The sequence below is a fragment of the Castor canadensis genome, chromosome 3 (assembly GCF_047511655.1).
Source record: "Castor canadensis chromosome 3, mCasCan1.hap1v2, whole genome shotgun sequence".
Lineage (NCBI taxonomy): Eukaryota > Metazoa > Chordata > Mammalia > Rodentia > Castoridae > Castor > Castor canadensis.
This window is the reverse complement of record NC_133388.1, coordinates 136650433-136669392: the sequence shown is the minus strand read 5'-3', so window position 1 is coordinate 136669392 and position 18960 is coordinate 136650433. Positions and strand designations below refer to the sequence as shown.

Below are 18960 nucleotides of genomic sequence, written 5' to 3'. Positions count from 1 at the left end.
GAAGATGTTGAGGAAGTCAAGGGGTAGACCCTTTCTCACCAATGGTGACCAATGCTGAACTTAGGTTCATATGTTTACCCCTCACCACGAGAACTCGGCAGACCACACTCATAACTTGTTACTAGTTCTAAATGTCGCCTCTCCAGTGATCCGTGTCACACTGCACAAATGTGGATTTGTACTCAGGCCTAACTCTGAGTAGCAGGGAGCTGAAAGGTGGAGGCTTTCACATCCAGCTGCCTCCCATCTGACAGATGGCCCCTGGCCATGGGCAGCACCAGTCTTCCCTCAGCATCCTCCGGCCCTCACTGGGCACAGGGTTCCTTCCTGCTCTGTGCCTCTAAGGCGGTGCTATGGCTTCCATTTTCTGGGCTTGACCCAGCCTTTCCTACACCCTTTTCTTCACTACAGCGCTCCCCAGCCCCCTTGTCCCTCCCAACGCTAGCTGTGCTGAAGGGCTCTGCACATGCAGCCTCTCTACCCGAAGGGTCCTCTTACCCTAAGTCTTACCCCAAGTGCTGCCTCGGTGTCCTTGTGTAGTCTTTTTCTTCAGGCAGTTGTCACGTTGCATACCATTATTTGCATATCTTTCTCCCTGCTGGAGAACAGCCATTAAGAGATAGGGGTGTTTGTTGGTTTTCCTGGAGCTCAGCACACTGCTTGGCCTCCATAGGTATTTGTTGAATGAATGCCACACTCAGTGGGGAGTCGCACAGACCAGGCCCCTTCCTCAAGGAAATAAGTGCCTTAAGAGAAGTGTGGGGAGCGGAGCAGTCAGGGGAAGCCTCCGTTGCCCTTCCTGCCTGCGTGGCTTGCGGGGAACCAGCAGAGTAACCGAGGGACGGGTGGCACTGTCTCCCTCTTTCCTCTCAGGCCCCAGCCTCCGCCCCAGCATCAGCCTATTCTGAGGAGAGAATCTGCCATCAGACATGTGCCCCTTGGTGCGACTTTCGCTGAAGAGCTGTATTCATTTTCTCTGGCTGCTACAACAAATTGCCACAAATGTGGTGCTTTACAAGACAGATGTGTTATCTTGCAGTCCTGTCAGCCAGAAGTCAGTGTCAGCGGGGCTGTGTTCCTTTCTGCAGGCTCCAGAGAAGAATCCATTACCTTGCCTTGTACAGCTTCTAGAAGCCGCCTGTGTCCCTTGGTTCATGGACCCTCCTCCATATTCAGAGCTGGTGACTGACATGTCCCTTGGTCCATTCTCCCACTCTGTCCTCTGTCTTTGACCACAGCTGGGAAGGTTCTCTAATTCTGAGCACTCATGAGATTAGTTTCAGCCCACTTGCATAATCCAGGCTAAATGTCTCACCTCAGGGTCCTCAACCCTAATCCCTTGGGCGATGTCCCTTTTGCCATGTAAAGTAATGTAGTCACAGGAACCACAGATAAGAATGTGGATATCGCTGGGCCACAGTTCTGTAAATCACAGGCTCTTAGGTCTGAAAAGATCAATTAATCAAATATAATGCGTAAATTACTGAGATACAGATTCAAAAGACAATGTCAAATCTTTGAGACTGTCAGGGAAATTTTAATAAGGGCTTAGATGATACAAAGGTTTGTTTTAGTATTGTTAGGTGTGGAGATAAAAAATTAAGAGAAATATAAAGGAAACGACTTAAACAAACATGGAGAAAGAAAAAAAGAGTAAGAATTTTATAACAAGATGCAGAATTTGAGAGAGAGAGCAAAGGAGAGAAAAATGTGTACAAGGCCTCATTTATTAAGTGTAAGTACAGTCCAGGCACTAGCTTCCCAAATAATCCAATGCAGTCTAGTCTCCATTTTACAGATCGTGAACAGGAGGCTCAGAGAGCCTGGTGTAAAAGACACACATGGTCTGCAGTAGAGCTAGAATTTTAACTCAGGCCTGGCAGACTCTACGCTGGTCGGCTTCCCATCACTATAACAAAATACCTGAGATCATGAATTTATAAAAAAAGAAGGTATAGTTTAGCCCACAGCTTTGGAGTTTTCAGTCCATGATAGATTTGTCCTGTTGTTTTGAGCCTGTGGCACTGCAGCACATCGAGACGGGAGCACATGTACAGCAAAACTGCTCACCTCATGGCCAGAAAGCAAAAGAGAGGAAGAGGAAGGAACTGGGGTCCCTCAGGGGTCATGACTCCAGTGACCTAAGGAACTTCCATAAGACCCCACCTTTCCCCACCCTGGGGACTAAACTTTAACCCTTTGAGGGACATTCAAAGACCAAAGTATACATTCTGTCCCTAATCCCCAAAGACTCATTCATGTCCATCTCACAGGACAAACAGCATTTAGTCCATCACCAAGAAAGACTCCCATCGTAATAACCATTTCAGCATTGCTCAAAAGTGCAAATCCAGACTGGATGCAGTGATTCATGCTTCTAATCCTGACTACTAGGGAGGTGGAGATCAAAAGGATCTTGGTTTGAGGCCAGCCTGGGCAAAAAGTTATGGCGACTCCATCTTTTTGTTTTTTGTTTTTTGCTTTACTGGTGTTTGAAATCAAGGCCCCACTCTTGCTAACCAGATGCTCTACTGCTTAAGCCACTTCATCATCCTGGAGATCACATCTTAATCAATAAGCTGGTTGTGGTGGTGCACGCTGTGGTCCAGCTATGTGAGAGGCTGTAAATAGGAGGATTGTGGTCTGAGGCCAGCCCAGGGCAAAAAAAAAATCCATGTCCAAAAGTCTCTTCCAAGACTTAAGGCAAACTCTTAGCTATGAACCCCTGTAAAAGTGAAAAAAAGAAAGTTATTTCCAAGATACAATGGCAGGGCAGGCAAAATAATCATTCCTATTCTAAAAGAGGAATGTGGAAATACAAAGGAGGGGTCAACCCAAAGCAAGACCAAAACCCAGCAGGGCAAGCATTAAATCCCAAAGCTCAGCCAGTCGCCAGTGGCTGTAATCCTAGCTACTCAGGAGGCAGAGATCAGGAGGATCACAGATCGAAGCCAGCCCAGGGCAGATAGTTCACAAGACCCTATCTTGAAAAATCCCATCACAAAAAGGCTGGTGGAGTGGGTCAAGCAGTAGGAGCATGCCTAGCAAGCATGAGGTCCTGAGTTCAAATTGCAGTGCACACTGTGGTGGGAAGTGGGCTTCCAAAAGTATGGGACCTTGCCCTACAGCCCTGCTGGTTGCAACACACACGGCTGCTGGTGGCAGCTGGCTTTGCTTACTGCTTGCAGCTTCCCTCAGTAGGCATTGCATGTTGCTGGCATCTCTCACTTCCTGGGGTCCCCACTGCAGATTAGGCTTTATTCCCACAGGGCCACATGCTGCCCTGTCATGAGCTGCCTGCAGAGACTCCAATCATGAAACATTCTGCCTGGCCTCCCGTGCTTTCCTTTGAAATCTTAGCGGAAGCTGCCATTGACTCTTGACACGTGCTGCATACCTGCAAAACCAGCATCACATGGATGATGGCAAAGCCTGCTGCTAGCACAAGCTGCACCTGGACCTTCTTAACCACAGCTTCAGTGACCTCTGAGTGTGTTGATGGCTGAACCCAGGGAAATTAATCCTGGAGAGAATATTCCCTAGATGGTCCTGGACAGGTAGGGCACTGTGAGGTTCTTTGCTCGAAAGTCTTTTAAAAATTTGAATCTCTACATTTTTGAGTCTGTGAAGGGTGAAGTGGCTTGCAGACTCCTGAGATGGTCTTCAGACATCTTTCCAGCTGTCCCTGTGCAAAGCCCTTGTCTTCTTTTTATCAACACTAACATCTCTCTTTGGCCACATTTTTACATGTATTCCTTTTTTGGCCATGCTGCAAATTTTCAAATCTTTCTATTCTTCTCCATTTGTTTTTTAATACTCACTCCAAATTTGGCTAACAGTAATCAGTAACACCATGCTCAAGTAGTAGCTTGAGTGCTGTGCTGCCTTGAAATGTCCTCCACCTTAGAAACTAGTCTATCACCTGTAAGCTTGGCCTCCCACAAAGTCTCAGGGCTTAGACAAAATGTATACAATGTAGCACTACAATGTACAGTGCCACCGCTAGCAAGGATAGCCTCCTGATTTTCAGCAGAACCTTTACTTCTGCGTAAAACCACATTACCTTTACTGTCCACATTTCTGTCACCATTCTGGTCTTCTGAGCTCCAACCAGAATCGCCCATGGGGCTCTGCTCACGGTGTTCTGGGATTTCTTCCCTTACTTTTCCAGACTTCTCCACTCCTTCCATAAACGATTTCCAAAGGTTCTTCTCATTATCAGCTGTAATTATAGAACATCCCCAGTTCTCAATGTTAGTTTTGTGTGTTAACTTCCTGTTACTATAAGAAAATACTTGAGCTAATAAACTTATGTAGGGAAAAGTTTCAGGTTGGCTCATAGTTCTGGAGGGTTTAGTCCATGATTGCTTGGATCCATTGTTTTGGGCTATAGAGAGGCAGCACATCATCGCAGGAGCACGAGGCAGAGAAAAAGCACTCACTACGTGGCCAGGAAGCAAAAAGGAGAAAGAGGAAAGGGCTGGAGCCCCACAGTTGCTTTGAGTACACGCCCTCCCCGATTGACAGAAAGACCTTCCACAAAGCCCAATTTCTCAAAGTTTCCTCTGTCTCCCAGTAATGCCACCCTGGTGACCAAGCCTTTAACACAGGGGTCTTTGGGGGGACATTCAATACCCAAATTATAGCAGACACCAGATACCAAACCCTTTTCTCTTCCTTGTCTAGGTGACAGGGTAATTTTCTTTTGCTGCCTTAACAAATTAATGGAGACCTGTGGCTTAAAATGACACAGATGTGGTATGTTAGATTTCCATAGGGGAGAAGTCACAGGTATCTCACGTGGATAAAATTGGGGGTGGGGAGCAGTTCTTTTTTGGAGGCTTAGGGAAGAATCCATTTCCTTCCTTTTTTTAGTTTCTACAAGCCACCATATTCCTGGACTCATAGTCTTCTTTCTGCATCTTCAAAATCAACAATATGTCAGGCACTGATGGCTCACATCTGTAATCCTAGCTACTTGGGAGGTTGAGATCAAGAGGATTGCTGTTTGAGGCCAGTCCTGGCAAATAGTTGATGAAACCCTATCTCCAAAATAACCAGAGCAAAATGGACTGGAGGTGTGGCTCAAGCAGTAGAGGGCCTGCTTTCTAAGAGCAAAGCCCTGAGTTCAAGCCTCAATCCCATTAAATCCCCACCCTCCAAAAAATAAAAATCCCAATAATGCTACATCACCACTCTTCCTTGAGCAAAGCCAGGAAAGACTTTCTAATTTTAAGGATTTGTGAGATTAGAGTAGACCTATCTGGATAATCCAGACTAATCAATGTTCATACCTTAATCCAATCTGAAAAATTCCTTTTGTTGAGTGAGGATTAAGACGTGGACACTTCTGGGGCCATTATTTCACCTACCACAGAGAGTGATGCACATTTGTCCTGTCCGCACGCTGCTGTGTGTGTTTACTACAACAAACCCCCATATGAAGGGAGCTCTCTGTTGAATATAAAATAATTAAAAAGCTGCAGGTGGTGGCTCACGCCTACCTGCTACTTGCCTCCTAGCTACTTGGGAGGCTGAGATTAGGAAGATTGTGGTTCAAGGCCATCCTGGGCAAAAAGTTATCAAGACTCCATCTCAACTAATAGCTGGGCATGGTGGCACATGTCTGTCAGTCCAAACTGTTTGGGAGGCTGAGATCGGGAGCATCACAGTCTAGGCTGGCCTGGGAGTAAACACAAGCCCCTGTTTGAAAAATAACTAGCTGGGCACCAGTGGCTCATTCCTATAATCCTAGCTTCTCAGGAGGCAGAGATCAGAAGGATCAAGGTTCAAAGCCAGACTTGGGCAAATAGTTCTTGAGACCCTTTCTCAGAAAAAACAAAACAACGACAAAAAAAAAATCACAAAGAAAGGGCTGGCAGAGTGGGTCAAGCAGTAAGAGAGCCTGCCTAGCAAGCATGTGGCCATCAGTTCAAACCCCAGTACCACCACTAAATAAAAAGATAGATAAAAGGCAAGACAGGAATGTTGGGAAAACAGAGAGCCTGGTTAGAGGAAAACAGGATAGTATGAACGCTGCAGCTCAGGCTTGTTTCAAACTCACTGGAAACAGTCCTCAGCACAGTTAATCCTGCTTTCGGTTGAGCTCTGGCTTGTTGTCAAGGCTGGCAGTGGCCCGGATTACCCGTTCTCATAGCCTGACCACAGACATACAGGTGTAGCTATATCTATAGTTTAAAATGCTCAATGTTTAAAAACTAATGCCTCGAGTTCTAAAGTCAAACACCTGTTTTAGGAACTATTGAAAATCTGCATGTCTCTCCAATCACTTACCCTCCTATTTTTTTTTTTTTTCTAATAATGAGGGACCTTCGTCTTAGGCAACATCCCTTTGTTCAAGGGCAAACCATTTCATGGAAATTACTTAAACTAATAGGATTAAATGAAAAGTACAGGCTATAATGAAATTGTTAGAAGGCAAGGCAGCAAGTGGGTTCATCAAAGCTCAGTGTAATCCTCTTGTCATTTTTTTAAAAAATGTCCTATCATTGATTCATCTGAAATGGAAGAGCCCCATATGACAAAGTTGAGAAATACAACTGTTTTTTATTTCTCTTGCCCTATATAAAGAAAGGCTTGGCATTTAATTATGGACCTTTTGAAGCATGCAAAGAATAACAGAAGCATGAGAATTCTCCTTCTTTGAGCAATCAACCTTCAAGCTTACTGAAGAACCTTCTGGTCTTTCAACCATTCAGCAATTTCATATAGAGTCGATCCCAGGGGTGGCTGGGCTGAGACGTTAGACGTCTCCTCCACTGTCAATGAGGACACTGGCATTGAAGCCTATCATTTGCTTGTACAGGAGACTGATTTAATTAACTGCATACATGACCACGGTGACCCAGGAAGAGTTCAACAGCAGCAGGCTCTTTTGGGAGAAAAAGCAAAACAAAACAAACCTTGAATACTTACTTAAAAATGAAGGCCACATTCACACATGTATGGTTACCAGGGGCTTTAATCTGAACAGCCTGTTTCTGGGAATCAGGATATGAATTTGGTGGGGAAAGTGTGACAGAAACAAAGGAAATAAAAGGACTTATTGGTGTCTTGTTCAAAGCCGTACAAACAACTGCTTGTCATAGAGGATGGGCTAAAATTCACATTTTGCTAATGAAGACTCTTGTGGTGTCACAGAGAATGACCTAATGCTACTACATTGTCATTTCAAGCTAATCCCAGGAGAAGGAAGGAGAACAGGCACTGGTTTCAACATTGTTTGCTAATTGACTAGAGGAGAGCTAGAGATTACAGAAATGACGAGAGCTGGGCACCAGTGCTCACGTCTGTAATCCTAGCTACTCAGGAGGCAGAGATGAGGACTGAGGTTCAAAGTCAGCCCCAGGCAAATAGTTTGAGAGACCCTATCTCAAAAAAACCCATCATAAAAAAGGGCTGTTGGGGTGGCTCAAGGTGTAGGCCCTGAATTCAAGCCCCAGTACTGCAAAAATAAAAGGGACGGGGGATTAAAGAGAATGATGGAGGGGGTGAATTTAAGTATGATATATTTGATACATTGTAGGAACCTTTGTACATGCTACAATATACCCATACCAAGCACAACAATAAAAGAAAAAAAGAGAGAGAAACGACTGCAGAGATGCAGTGGGATGTATGCGCTCACACACAAAGAACCAAGACCAGCAAACAGGCACGGGAAGCATCTCCCCGGCGTCATGTTTCTGGCATTGCCATAACTACACACACAACAAGCGACACATGAAGTGGTAGTGACATCTGTTCTAGAACCTTGGGGCTTTATTCACAAAACAGTTGTAAAATCTTTTGAGGACAAAAATATTTCTATGTATCTATGCAGATGCTTTCCTGAAAGGGAAACAAACACACACAAGTGGATACCAGTATAGATCTGAAAAGACAGGAGCAAAAACAGGAAGTCACCCACTTCTTTAAAATACTAAACTACCTTCGTTCAAAAGAAGCTACATTTATTGCCTTGCTATGCCTTTTCTTTTCTTTTTTTAAAATCACAGAACAGGTTAGTTGTCAGAAAGCTAAAGGTTGAGATTGCAGTTGGTAGACTGTGGTAACCTACAAATGGATGCTGAGTGTGTTTATTTGATTTGCTAAGAAAACATTTTCTGACCTTGGAAATGAAATAATTGAGTTGTCTATTTGTTTATGGCCAAAGACTTATGGAGGGTTCTGGGTACTTATGGTAGTGTATCTTTGAAATTCTCCAATCCACAGTGAATGGGAAGTTACCCAAGTTGCATTTAGCATCATTCAAGATGTTCCTCATTAAGGAACCAAGAGCTGCTTCTTCCCACGACTCCCTGAGATTAGTTTACATTTATCACAAGGCAAATCATCCATGCTGAAAGGGCGAGCTGCAGACAGTGGGAGTGAAATGTCTTGTTATCTGTTTACCCTCTCAGTAAACAGAAAACTTAGAACTTGCTTCTTACTCAGGCTTCAAGTACATCTCCCCAAAAGAGGGCCTATTTGATTTCCACCCCCATTCCAAAGTGTCTTTTAATATTACGTAGCATATTTGTAATGTTTGGAATGTTTTAAAAGCAGTTGGCCCCTAGAAAGTAAAAAATGTATGAAGTTAGAGTAGTTTAAACATGAGGATATTGTTGATTTTACTGTCTTCTAGACAAATTTGGAGGCATGTTATAAAATATTATTGTAGACAATGCAATTTTAGTATTTGTTCAAAAAGCCACTGCATTTTCCATTGTTCTTTGAAAGAATCAATCCGAGAGCAGAGCTCATTTTGCTTACTGACCTCTGTATGCAACTGAGTTTTGCTAAGTGTAGAGTGGCTTTTTTAGGCTCTGTGTATAATCCTTTTGTGTTGGGCATTTTGCCGTAGAAAAAGAAGCTGACCCATCTCCTTCCGTGGAATTCTTTCATCTGTATAAATGTCATTACTTGGAAAAGAGTGGGTGATGAATTGAGGGTGAAAGTGGGAAGAGAGCCCTGATTCTGCAGTGGGGCTCGAGGCAAGCTCAGGAGGAAAGTGTTCCATTAGTGTATCTGGAATTCCAAGCCAGAGGCCCAACTCCAAGGGTTCCACATGTCAGGTCCAGCCACTCACCCAAGATGCCAAATAAAGAGATAAGCAGTGATTAGGAGCAGGGAAAGGAGGGTTATTACCCATCTTCGGGGTACAGACATGAGTTTTAGGTTTAAGTAGAGGAAGAATTGGTTATGGGGCCAGAGGTTTGCATAATTAAACAGCCCTAAGCAAAGTGTGGCCTGGTTAATCTCCACTCAAGTCATTCGAGAAGTTTGGCGACAATACCACCGTCATCACTTGAAGGGAGCAATCTGGCTCCCATGAGATGACTACTCCTGCTCCAGGTGCAGCCTCATGATCGTAGGAAATTGTCCTCATTTGATGAGTGGTCTGTCCTGCTGAGGTTCTGCTGTTCTTTTCATTGGGGATAGTTTCTCTCCCTCCTCGTAAAGATGTTATCAGTCCTGTCCTTCCTAGAACCCAAAGCAATTGTAGGGGAGAGAAACTAAGAGCAAAGAAGACAGATGTAAAATGGAGGCAGGGATGTCAGGCTTTTCTCCTGCTTGTAGTTAACTCACAGGACCAAGTAAGGAGTCAGTGTTTTTAGCAAGAGCAGATTCTAAGTGTCTGTTACATTAGTATCTGTAACAGGAGGCCCTCAGTCAGCAGCCCCAGGCCCCCTCTGCTTTTCTAAGCAGACTGGGTTCATGGCTGCCTGGAGGTCACAGTCAAACCCTTTGTCCACTTGTGCCTCTTTGTCCATTTCACCTCTGCAATCCCAGGCCTCTTCTCACTGCAGTGTCGTATATCCCACAAGCGCTGCAAAACCCTGGAGCTCCTTTCTCCCTCCTGCCAGCAAACACAGGCAGGTAAGAAATTAAAAGTCTTTTCAGAAAAGTGGAGGAACAGAGGCAAGGGAGCAAGATTCATTCCCCTGAGAATGTTAAGAGATGGAAAGTCAAGTGAGCTCACTTGTGGTCATCGGGTAATTCTAAGCGACAAGATAATGACTGTAGGTCATTTGGTGTAGCCAAAATTGCAAGTGTTACAGAAGTGCTGAGTGGAACCTCGGAAGTTAACCCTATGGCTGACAGAAGGCTGTGTGACCCCCACAAGGTAATAAAATCCTTTTCCAAAAAAAAAAAAATGGAGGGAAATTTATGAGTATAATTCAGGTAATTATTGTGGGAAATGGTGAATAGAGAGTATAGAAGAGGTAGTAGGAGTGATTTTGAAATAATGATACTGAAAGAAGCTACGCTAATGTCTGTGAGGTTGAGTGTGAGCACTTTTAAGTTCAGAAGAAATGACATGATGCAACCAATAAGATAGTTTAAGTTCAAATCCCTACTCTGCCACTTGTTAGCTGTGTGACCATAAGTAGGTTACTGAACTCTCTGGGCATAAGGTAGGGCCTGTCTTGTGGCTGTATCAACACCTGAGGTCAGGCAGGTGGAGGGTGGGTCCCATGACTGAGACAGTGGTAGCCCTGACTGTTTGCAAAGGCTGAGAGAAACCGGCAGCCTTTGCGCTATTGTAAGTATGAGAAGTCCTCTCATACGTGCAGGCTGTTGTATTCGGGGTTGTCACTGAGACGTAGGCTGAATGAGCTCATCAGGTAGATAAGGGAATGTTACTTGGAAGCCTTTAACCATACCTTTGGCGGGAAGCAGACACGCAAGAATTCTGTGAGCCCGTTCACAGCATCAAGTGAAAGAGCACACAGCCACTGCAGCCTGCAGGACTTTCTTCAAGTGGTGACAATCATTTTGACAGTGCATGGGGAACCTAAATGAAGAGACAATAATACCATCCAGGAGATTTTGCAAAAGCTGAAACATTGAACCTCCTTCCTGACACTTGGCCTTTGTCCCATCTGTGCATCGGCCTTTGGATGGGAGAGAACAGGTGCTACAGGTGCTGGACTTGGTGACGCAGGTCATTTAGTTTCTGGTTTTCAGGCCACACTACAACTCAGTGTTTCCCAGGCAAGTAATGAGAATGGGTTACAGCTAGCCTGTAAGTAATTATTTATTTACTTATTTATCGTTAGTTTGAAGGCTGGGAGTACAGCTCAGTGGTAGAGCCACGTGAGGCCTTAGGTTTGCTACTCGGTGTCCCACCTCTCACCCCCACCACATTATAAAAATTTGGTGTCTGCTGTTGCATTGACCTTGTTGGGAATAACACAGAACTGAAAAGCCTTTGAATTCTCAAGAATCTCATCCAGCAATATCTCATTACAAATTAAAATTTCCTGGTACTGGGGCTGGTGAAATGGCTCAAGTGGCAGAGTGCCTGTCTAGCAAGTGTGAGGGCCTGAGTTCAAACCCCAGTACAGAAAAAGAAGTTACATTTCCTCAATAGCTATCCAATAGTCCATTTGGGAAGAAATTGATAAAAATAGGCATTCTTGTCAATAATTCACACATCCGTGGGTCATGGCAAGACAGCTGATCATTTGCTCAAAGTTGTTGAATCTACAAAGTGCTCTAAGTTCATTATTCCACAAAGTTGGGGATATTTGGTCATTGGGGCCTAGAAGTGAGTGTGGCTGGCACTTCATGTCCCCAGCGCAGGTGGGAGGTGGGTGGACAGAGCACAGGTCAATGGAACAAGCCTACCAGAGTGCACACACCCGCAGGACTGCTCTCCATACGGCACCTGAGCACTCCCGACTTGAAAGGGCCTCAGAGGCCTCCTGATCAAACGTACATGAAAGTCGAATTCCTCTACAAATTCCTTTTCTTGAGGGGCTTGGTGGGGTCGTCCAAATCTGAGTTTTCCAAAGTGAATTTAATTTTTGAAAGCAGCCAAAGCTCATTAAAGCCAAGTCTAGTAAATGAGCAGGTTGGAGAACATAAAAGGACAAAACTGGTTTGCTCATCTGACCTGCAAGGTGGTTTTTGAGAGGCAATTCCAGAAGCATCGAAAGAAATAGCTGACGGTGTGGGCACCACCTCTGCCAGGCAGATGAAAGGTATAGAAAAACCAGGATTCACAGACAAACCAAATAAGTGAAAACATCCAAAATCTCAACCCCATTCCCAACTTGACGATTGTCTTTCCATACCCTTTACTGCTCCTCCCCATAGCTACGTACTTTCACCTGGATCAAATCTTTTTTTTCCTTTTTTTTTTTTTTGAGACTCACTTTTGTTTGAATCTCACTAAGTAGTCCAAGCTGGCCTTGAACTTGTGGTCCTCCTGCCTTAGCCTCCTGAGTGTTGGTTCTTTAAGCATAAGCATCATCTTTGGCACTGTTCGCCCATGAAAATGATGTTCCTGAAATGTTTCTGTTGGTTTGGGAAACTGCTCATGTGCAAAGAAAGGAGCAGGTTATCCCAGCACACTCATGTAGTGAGCTCCTGTCTCAAAAAAAAAAAAAAAAAAGATCTGATCCAGGTTAATAGCTATGGGGAGGAGACTGTAAGAGATATGGAAAGACATCAAGTTGTGAATGAGGCTTGGGATTTGGAATCTTTTCAATTATTTGGCTTGTCTGTATATCCTGATTTTTTGTAACAGCAAGCTATTTTTATAATACAAAGATAAAGGAAAACATTCAAATAGAGAACAATAGAGCCTGCTCTCTTTAACAAGGAGCTTGATGCGCCTGTGTTAGTTTGTAGGGTTGTTGTAACAAAGTTCCCCAAACTGGGTGTGAACAACAGAAACTTGTCTCTCAGTCTGCAGGCTGAGAGTCTCAGGTCAAGGTCGTTTCTTCAGATACTGCAAAGGATCTGTTCCCTGGCTCTCCCAGCTTCTGGTGGCTTGCTGGCAACCCCAGGCCTCTGCTGCCTCACTCCAGTCTCTGCCTTCATCTTCACAAGGTCTGCTCCCTGAGTCTGTCTGCATACGAATTTCATTTTTCACAAGGACACTGGTTATATTGGATTAGGGGCCCACCCTACTCCAGAGTGACTCATCTTAACTCATCTGCAACAACCCTGTTTCCAAATATGATCACATTCTGAGGTCTTGGGGGTTACGCCAGAATGAATTTGAGGGCGACACAGTTCAACCCATAAGCGTACTCAGGGAGATAGCCACACTGCCCCTGTCCAACTGAGGTCAGCACTAACCTGACACCTGTGTGCAGCCTGGGCGTGTCCCCAGTGGGATGGGGACAGGGACACTGACCTTTTCCTGCAGGACTCCAGTCCTATGTGAGGCCCTGGGTTCAATCCTCAGTGCCAAAACACAAACAAGTATTTCTTCCTATTTTTGCTAGGCTTTAGTGGTACATGCCTGTAAATTCCAGCTACTCAGGAGGCAGAGGCAGGAGGATCACAAGTTTAAAGCCAGCCCAGGTGTAGGAAACAAAAAGGGGAGAGGCTGGGGGAGTAGCTCAAGTGGTAAAAACCTGAGCACAGCCTCCTTGCCTCAGGACGCCCAAGCCAGGTGTTAAAGACACAACAGACTTTCAGATTAGCACATCTGATTTAGGGAACATAGTTTAAAGAACATGGAAAAAAAATGACACATTTTTACTTTTGGTTGTGTATTGGCTTTCTGACTTACAAAATAAAACAATAAAACCAGAAAGACCAAACGAAAAGGGAGAAAAAATATTACGAGTATTACACTAAAACCAGCATGTGGATGTTTATAGTAGTTTATTCGTAATCTCCATAAACTGGAAACATTCAAGATGTACCTCAATGAGTACAGGGGTAAACAAACTGGTACATCTACACAATGGAATATTATTCGGCCATAAACAGAAATGAGCCATGAAAAGACAGAGAGGAACCTTAAATGAATTCAGGGTGCTAAGTGAAAGAAGCCAGTCTGAGTAGGCTGCATAGTGTGTCATTCCAACTGTGTGACATTCTGGAAAAGGTAAAACTATGGAGGCAGCAGAAAGATCAGTGTTGGCATTGGCATTGGATCAGTGTTGGATTTGGAGGGAGGGAGAAAGGCAGAGTTCGGGAATTTTTATTTAATTTATTTTTTGGCAGCTTATGGATTTGAACTCAGGACCTAGTGCTTGCTAGCTAGGTGCACTACACTTGACCACAGCCCCAGCTTTTTTAGTTTAGTTATTTTTCAGATAAGGTTTGTGCTTCTACCTGGAGCCAGGCTTGGGCTGTGATCCTCCTTGGACTTGTGATACCTCCCAAGAAGCTGGGATTATAGGCATGCACCAACCTGCCCAGCTAGTTTAGGATTTTTAAGGTGGGTACATGTCATAGATTATAGATCACAAAGAGGAATTGTAATGTGGACTTTAGCTATAGCACCAGTGTCTGCTCATCGGTTACATCAAATGCACCAGACCAATGCAAGATGTTAATAACAGGAAACTTTGTTCAGGATAGAGAGGGGAAGGAAGCATTTACTTACCTGATCTTCTTGTAAACCTAAAATTCTGTAAAAGTAAAATAAAGTCTCTTAAGTAAAAATCAACCCCATCCCATATCTTCTGCATAAAGAAATTTAAAAGAAATCGTGTCTCAATAAGGGAAAGGAGTAAAGTAGGTAGTCAGCTACCCGCAAGGGGCCCTTGCCAGATAAAAGTTTGGGAAACTGCAAGTTTCCTCCTTTTCAAAGGCAGCTGAGAAGACACAGATGCCTGAAGTGTGAACCAGCAGGGTAGATTCAGACACCCCTGACTGCCCACACCTATCTCAGACTCAACAAAGCCCTTCAAATGGGGCTTGGGGGTGGGGGTAGAGGAACCAAATTCTTATTCAAAGAAATAACCACTTGGATCATGCACAAGAGTGTCAACAAGTTATGTAGATCTTATCAGCTTCGCATTTTTGGTGCCTCCCAGCTATCCAGCCAGGCTCCACCAGCCTGTCAACACCATCAGCAGCCCACGCCTCCAGGGCCCATCAACACCTTGGAGGCTCTGCCTGGACCAGGCCTGTCTCCCCAGAGCCCCAAGGAGCCTGGATTCTCTCTTTCAGAATACCATCATACCCTCCACTCATGGTGGATGAGTACTCACTGTGACTTGGTTGGGGCCTGATGTCCATAAAACAGAACAATACCTTTATGCTAACTTTGTAAAGTACTCAAGGTGGGAACATCTGACATCTGCATGTCTGGAAGAAAAGAGTGTACAGTTTCAGTCATGTGAGGAGAAATCACACAGCCATCGCTGAAATATTTTAAGCTTATAAAAGGTACTTCCACATTTTTGGAAAATTGTGAATTAAGGAAGAAAGGATAATATTCGTTGAGATTTTTTTTTTCCTCCCAATCCCCTCTAAAAATGAAGGCCTCACAGTTCTGGAAATGTGTGCGTCTGTGTGCATGTGTGTGTCTGTGTGTATTCAAAACGTACACATACGTGGCTCTATGATAATGCAGCCTGTCAAATGCAACTTCACTAAAGGATACAAAAACCTTTTATTTGACTAATGAGAGCGATAGTCTTTTTTTTTTTAATTTTTATTTTATTCATATGTGCATACAATGTTTGGGTCATTTCTGCCTCCTTCCCCCACCCCTTTCCTTACCTCCCCCCTCCCCCGGCCCCCTCCCTGTCCCCCCCACCCCCTTGATACCTGGCAGAAACTATTTTGCCCTTATCTCTAATTTTGTTGAAGAGAGAGTATAAGCAATAATAGGAAGGAACAAGGGTTTTTGCTGGTTGAGATAAGGAGAGCTGTACGGGGAATTGACTCACATTGATTTCCTGTGCATGTGTGTTACCTTCTAGGTTAATTCTTCTTGATCTAACCTTTTCTCTAGTTCCTGGTCCCCTTCTCCTATTGGCCTCAGTTGCTTTTAAGGTATCTGCTTTAGTTTCTCTGTGTTAGGGGCAACAAATGCTAGCTAATTTTTTAGGTGTCTTACCTATCCTCACCCCTCCCTTGTGTGCTCTCGCTTTTATCATGTGCTCAGAGTCCAATCCCCTTGTTGTGTTTGCCCTTGATCTAATGTCCACATATGAGGGAGAACATACGATTTTTGGTCTTTTGGGCCAGGCTAGAGAATGATAGGCTTTATAGCTCAGCTTTCTTTTATAATTACCTGTTCATTAGCACTGAGGTCAGTGAACGGCTCTACTTGTTTGTTTTCATTTTTAGGCAGCTTTAAGTGCCTTGAAACAATTTTCTGAGCAAAGCCTGGATCCAATCGATGGAACAATGAATATTGAAAAAGCTTCTCTTGAAAAGTGAGTAAATCCTCCATCTGTTTTTCAATCTGCAATTTTGTAACTGTACAAAACATGTGACAAAACATGTAACAGATCATTATAAGCTTAAAAATCCAGACAGTGATATCCATGTCTTACAGAATTACTCATAACACAGTTAAATTGGATAAATGAGAACCAGTATATATGGTCCTAGTCATGTTCTATAACAAGCCCGTGAAAGTGTCAACCTATGAATTGGTCATTAGTTCTGCATTTTGATGCCTTTGTTGGAAACATTGATGAGTTTTCTTAACTGTAGAGACTTAAAAAACTTTATGGAAGATTGCTTTCACCTCGTCCTGTTGACCACGTGTTGGCCAACCCATTTTCTGAGGTAAACAAAATTTTCATTTACATCCCTTCTAAGTTGTGGGCACGAGTGAGAGAAGAGAAATGAAGATGGGGAGGAGGTGGTCCTCCCAGTCTGCATTTGCTTTGTCACACTGTTGTATGGAAGGCGAGCAGACATTGCCACCAAACAGGGACCAAGGTCTGCAAGAGCAGCAATGCACGGAAATGCACCTCACATAATCGTTTCCGAAACCCAGCTTGTAGATTTTTTAATAAGATGTACACAAAGGGGCTGGTGCACAGCTTAAGTGGTAGAGTGCCTGCCAACACGTGCAAGGCTCCAAGTTCAAACCCAACTACCACCAAAAAAAAAAAAAAAAAAGATTTAAATATAAGGTCCTGTCTAAGAGACTGAATTTTTACAAGAGAAATGGAGAACATGTTATATTTACATGGTAGAATCCAAACACTATCAAAGCAATAGAAATAGTGAGATCTCAGAACCCATATTGGAGATAATACTTTTAGAATTAAAGTAAAAATAGGTAACCCAGGAAGTAAGAACCAGATATTTGGATCCTACTGTTAAACGAGAATACAAACAAACAAACTAGAAAAACAACAACAATGCCAGCGTCTGGTCATTAATATTTAAAAGGTAAGGGCGTGAGAAGAAAACATTTGGTAAACAGACGTGGTGTTTTAAGTTGTCCATAGATTGGCAACCATTTATAAGCTAATTTAATCAAAACCATTTCCACATGATCTCATCCGCAGACTATCTGAACATAAATATTGTTGTTTCACTTTAAAATGTCACTTTTGTGGTGACCTTTGAATCCTGTGTGCCATCTGCTAATAAACATGTCTGAAGATGTACAACCCCGGACCTCAGCTCTTGTTAATGTATTAATCTTTCAGACAAGCCAAGCATCCGAGAGAGAAAGCGGACAATAACCAGGCGAGCCCCGGCCCCACCGCTCAGGACTGCAAGAAATCAAAGCCGGCCATCTAGCAGCCACCAGAACCCACGCTGCTACTGCATCCTTATAAACCTGTCAGCACGCATGAGGGTGTCTGTGTTGAAGGAAATGAATGACTAATAGCATTATTTGAGTGTTATGTGAAGACAACACTATTCTAACACGAGAGATAATATAAGTAGTACTGTTGATTCAACTGGCAAAAAATAAAACTTGGAGCATTTCCCTTGGAACTTGAGATCAGATCATAACTCATTCGCCCAGAGGCACTGGAAATTTGATCCTGCTACTGGAGCTTAAAATAACAATTAATGAAAAGTGTTAGAAACAGAGCTCAAGTTTTAAAAATGGTTAATAGGGAAGTTGGGTTTGGTTCCGTTGTTAGGATTGTTTTTGTCGTGACGCTTGTGTTCAGTTATAGTCTCTCTCTCCTTTGAAATAATGCCTGACAATTTGAAAATTAACCAATGACGTGCTGTGGAATGTGATGGTGGTTGTCTTCATATCGAGTCACACTGTTTCTCTTTTTATGCAGGTATTTGTAACCCTCATCCTATATCGATATGAATTACTTTAAGGTGCACTACGCAGAGATGTATGCAAACAAATAACTTTTAAATCAGGTCAGATATTTGATTAAAAATATGAAGTAATGCTAGGAACAAGTAGTTTCCATATACTCCAGGAATTAAAAAAAAAAAAAAAAAAAAAAAAAAGAAACAAAACCAAGCAGTTGTGGGTTTTGAGCTCCATGATATCATTAAGCACTCAGGGGGCGTCTTGCCTCTGCACCTCATCTTCCTGGATTCCACTGTCTGTCGTGGAAATCCTGCCCACCCATCTGTGTGTCGTAGCCACTCACTGTTTGATCAAGAGTGTCTTTATTAACAGCCTCTGGAGTCAGGACAGTGAGTAGGATCAAAATAAACACTGTACAGGGCGGGGAAGGGAAAGACTGTTGGAGAAGCTTCTAGCCAGCCACGCTTTGGACCAGCATGTTGGAATCCAGCGTGGGGCAAATGCAGTAAAAACTTGGTTGGTTTCTGTGTGAAGTGTTGTTCTTGTTGTTTTTTCGATCCCTCACTCTCATCTTCTAAATATCACCTCAGTGAAACTCATCTGGAAGGCCACCACCTGGCCTGATCGTCCTGCCCAGCAGTGGAATTAAAGAGTGGCCTGTATCTGCGAAACTGCAGAGCCGCCCCCTGGGTGACTTGGGCCTGAGTCGGTATGGGTCTGGTCACCAACGTCATCTCATTGTTCAGGCTTTCTCCTTATTGATTTGCAAACGTTGTGCAATGAGAAAACAACACTTGTAAGGTCTAACTGCTCGACCCAACCTGACAATAGGGATATAATTATGTAAGATTTCACAAGCAAAACCACCACAAATCATGATCCAGTTGCTGACTCACACGCGACTGAGAATATACAAACAGCGCCATGAGGAAATAACTCCAGGGTTCTTAATGATTCCCACGTGGGGAAGCCGTCAGTATGGGGAGGGCTGGGTG

The 18960-nt window shown here is 43.7% G+C and overlaps 1 protein-coding gene across 13 annotated transcripts in view; it reads left to right on the top strand.

The window, feature by feature from the left end:
* Window positions 1-18498, top strand: part of Stau2 (staufen double-stranded RNA binding protein 2) — a 316438-nt gene extending 297940 nt beyond the window's left edge. For all 13 annotated transcript variants that reach the window (XM_074068728.1, XM_074068727.1, XM_074068726.1 and 10 more), the window contains 2 exons: window positions 16060-16148; window positions 17385-18498. In XM_074068728.1, the coding sequence (XP_073924829.1) occupies window positions 16060-16148; window positions 17385-17478 (183 nt within the window). In that variant the 3' untranslated portion in view covers window positions 17479-18498. The remainder of the gene's footprint in view (window positions 1-16059; window positions 16149-17384) is intronic.
* Window positions 18499-18960: the final 462 nt, after the last annotated feature.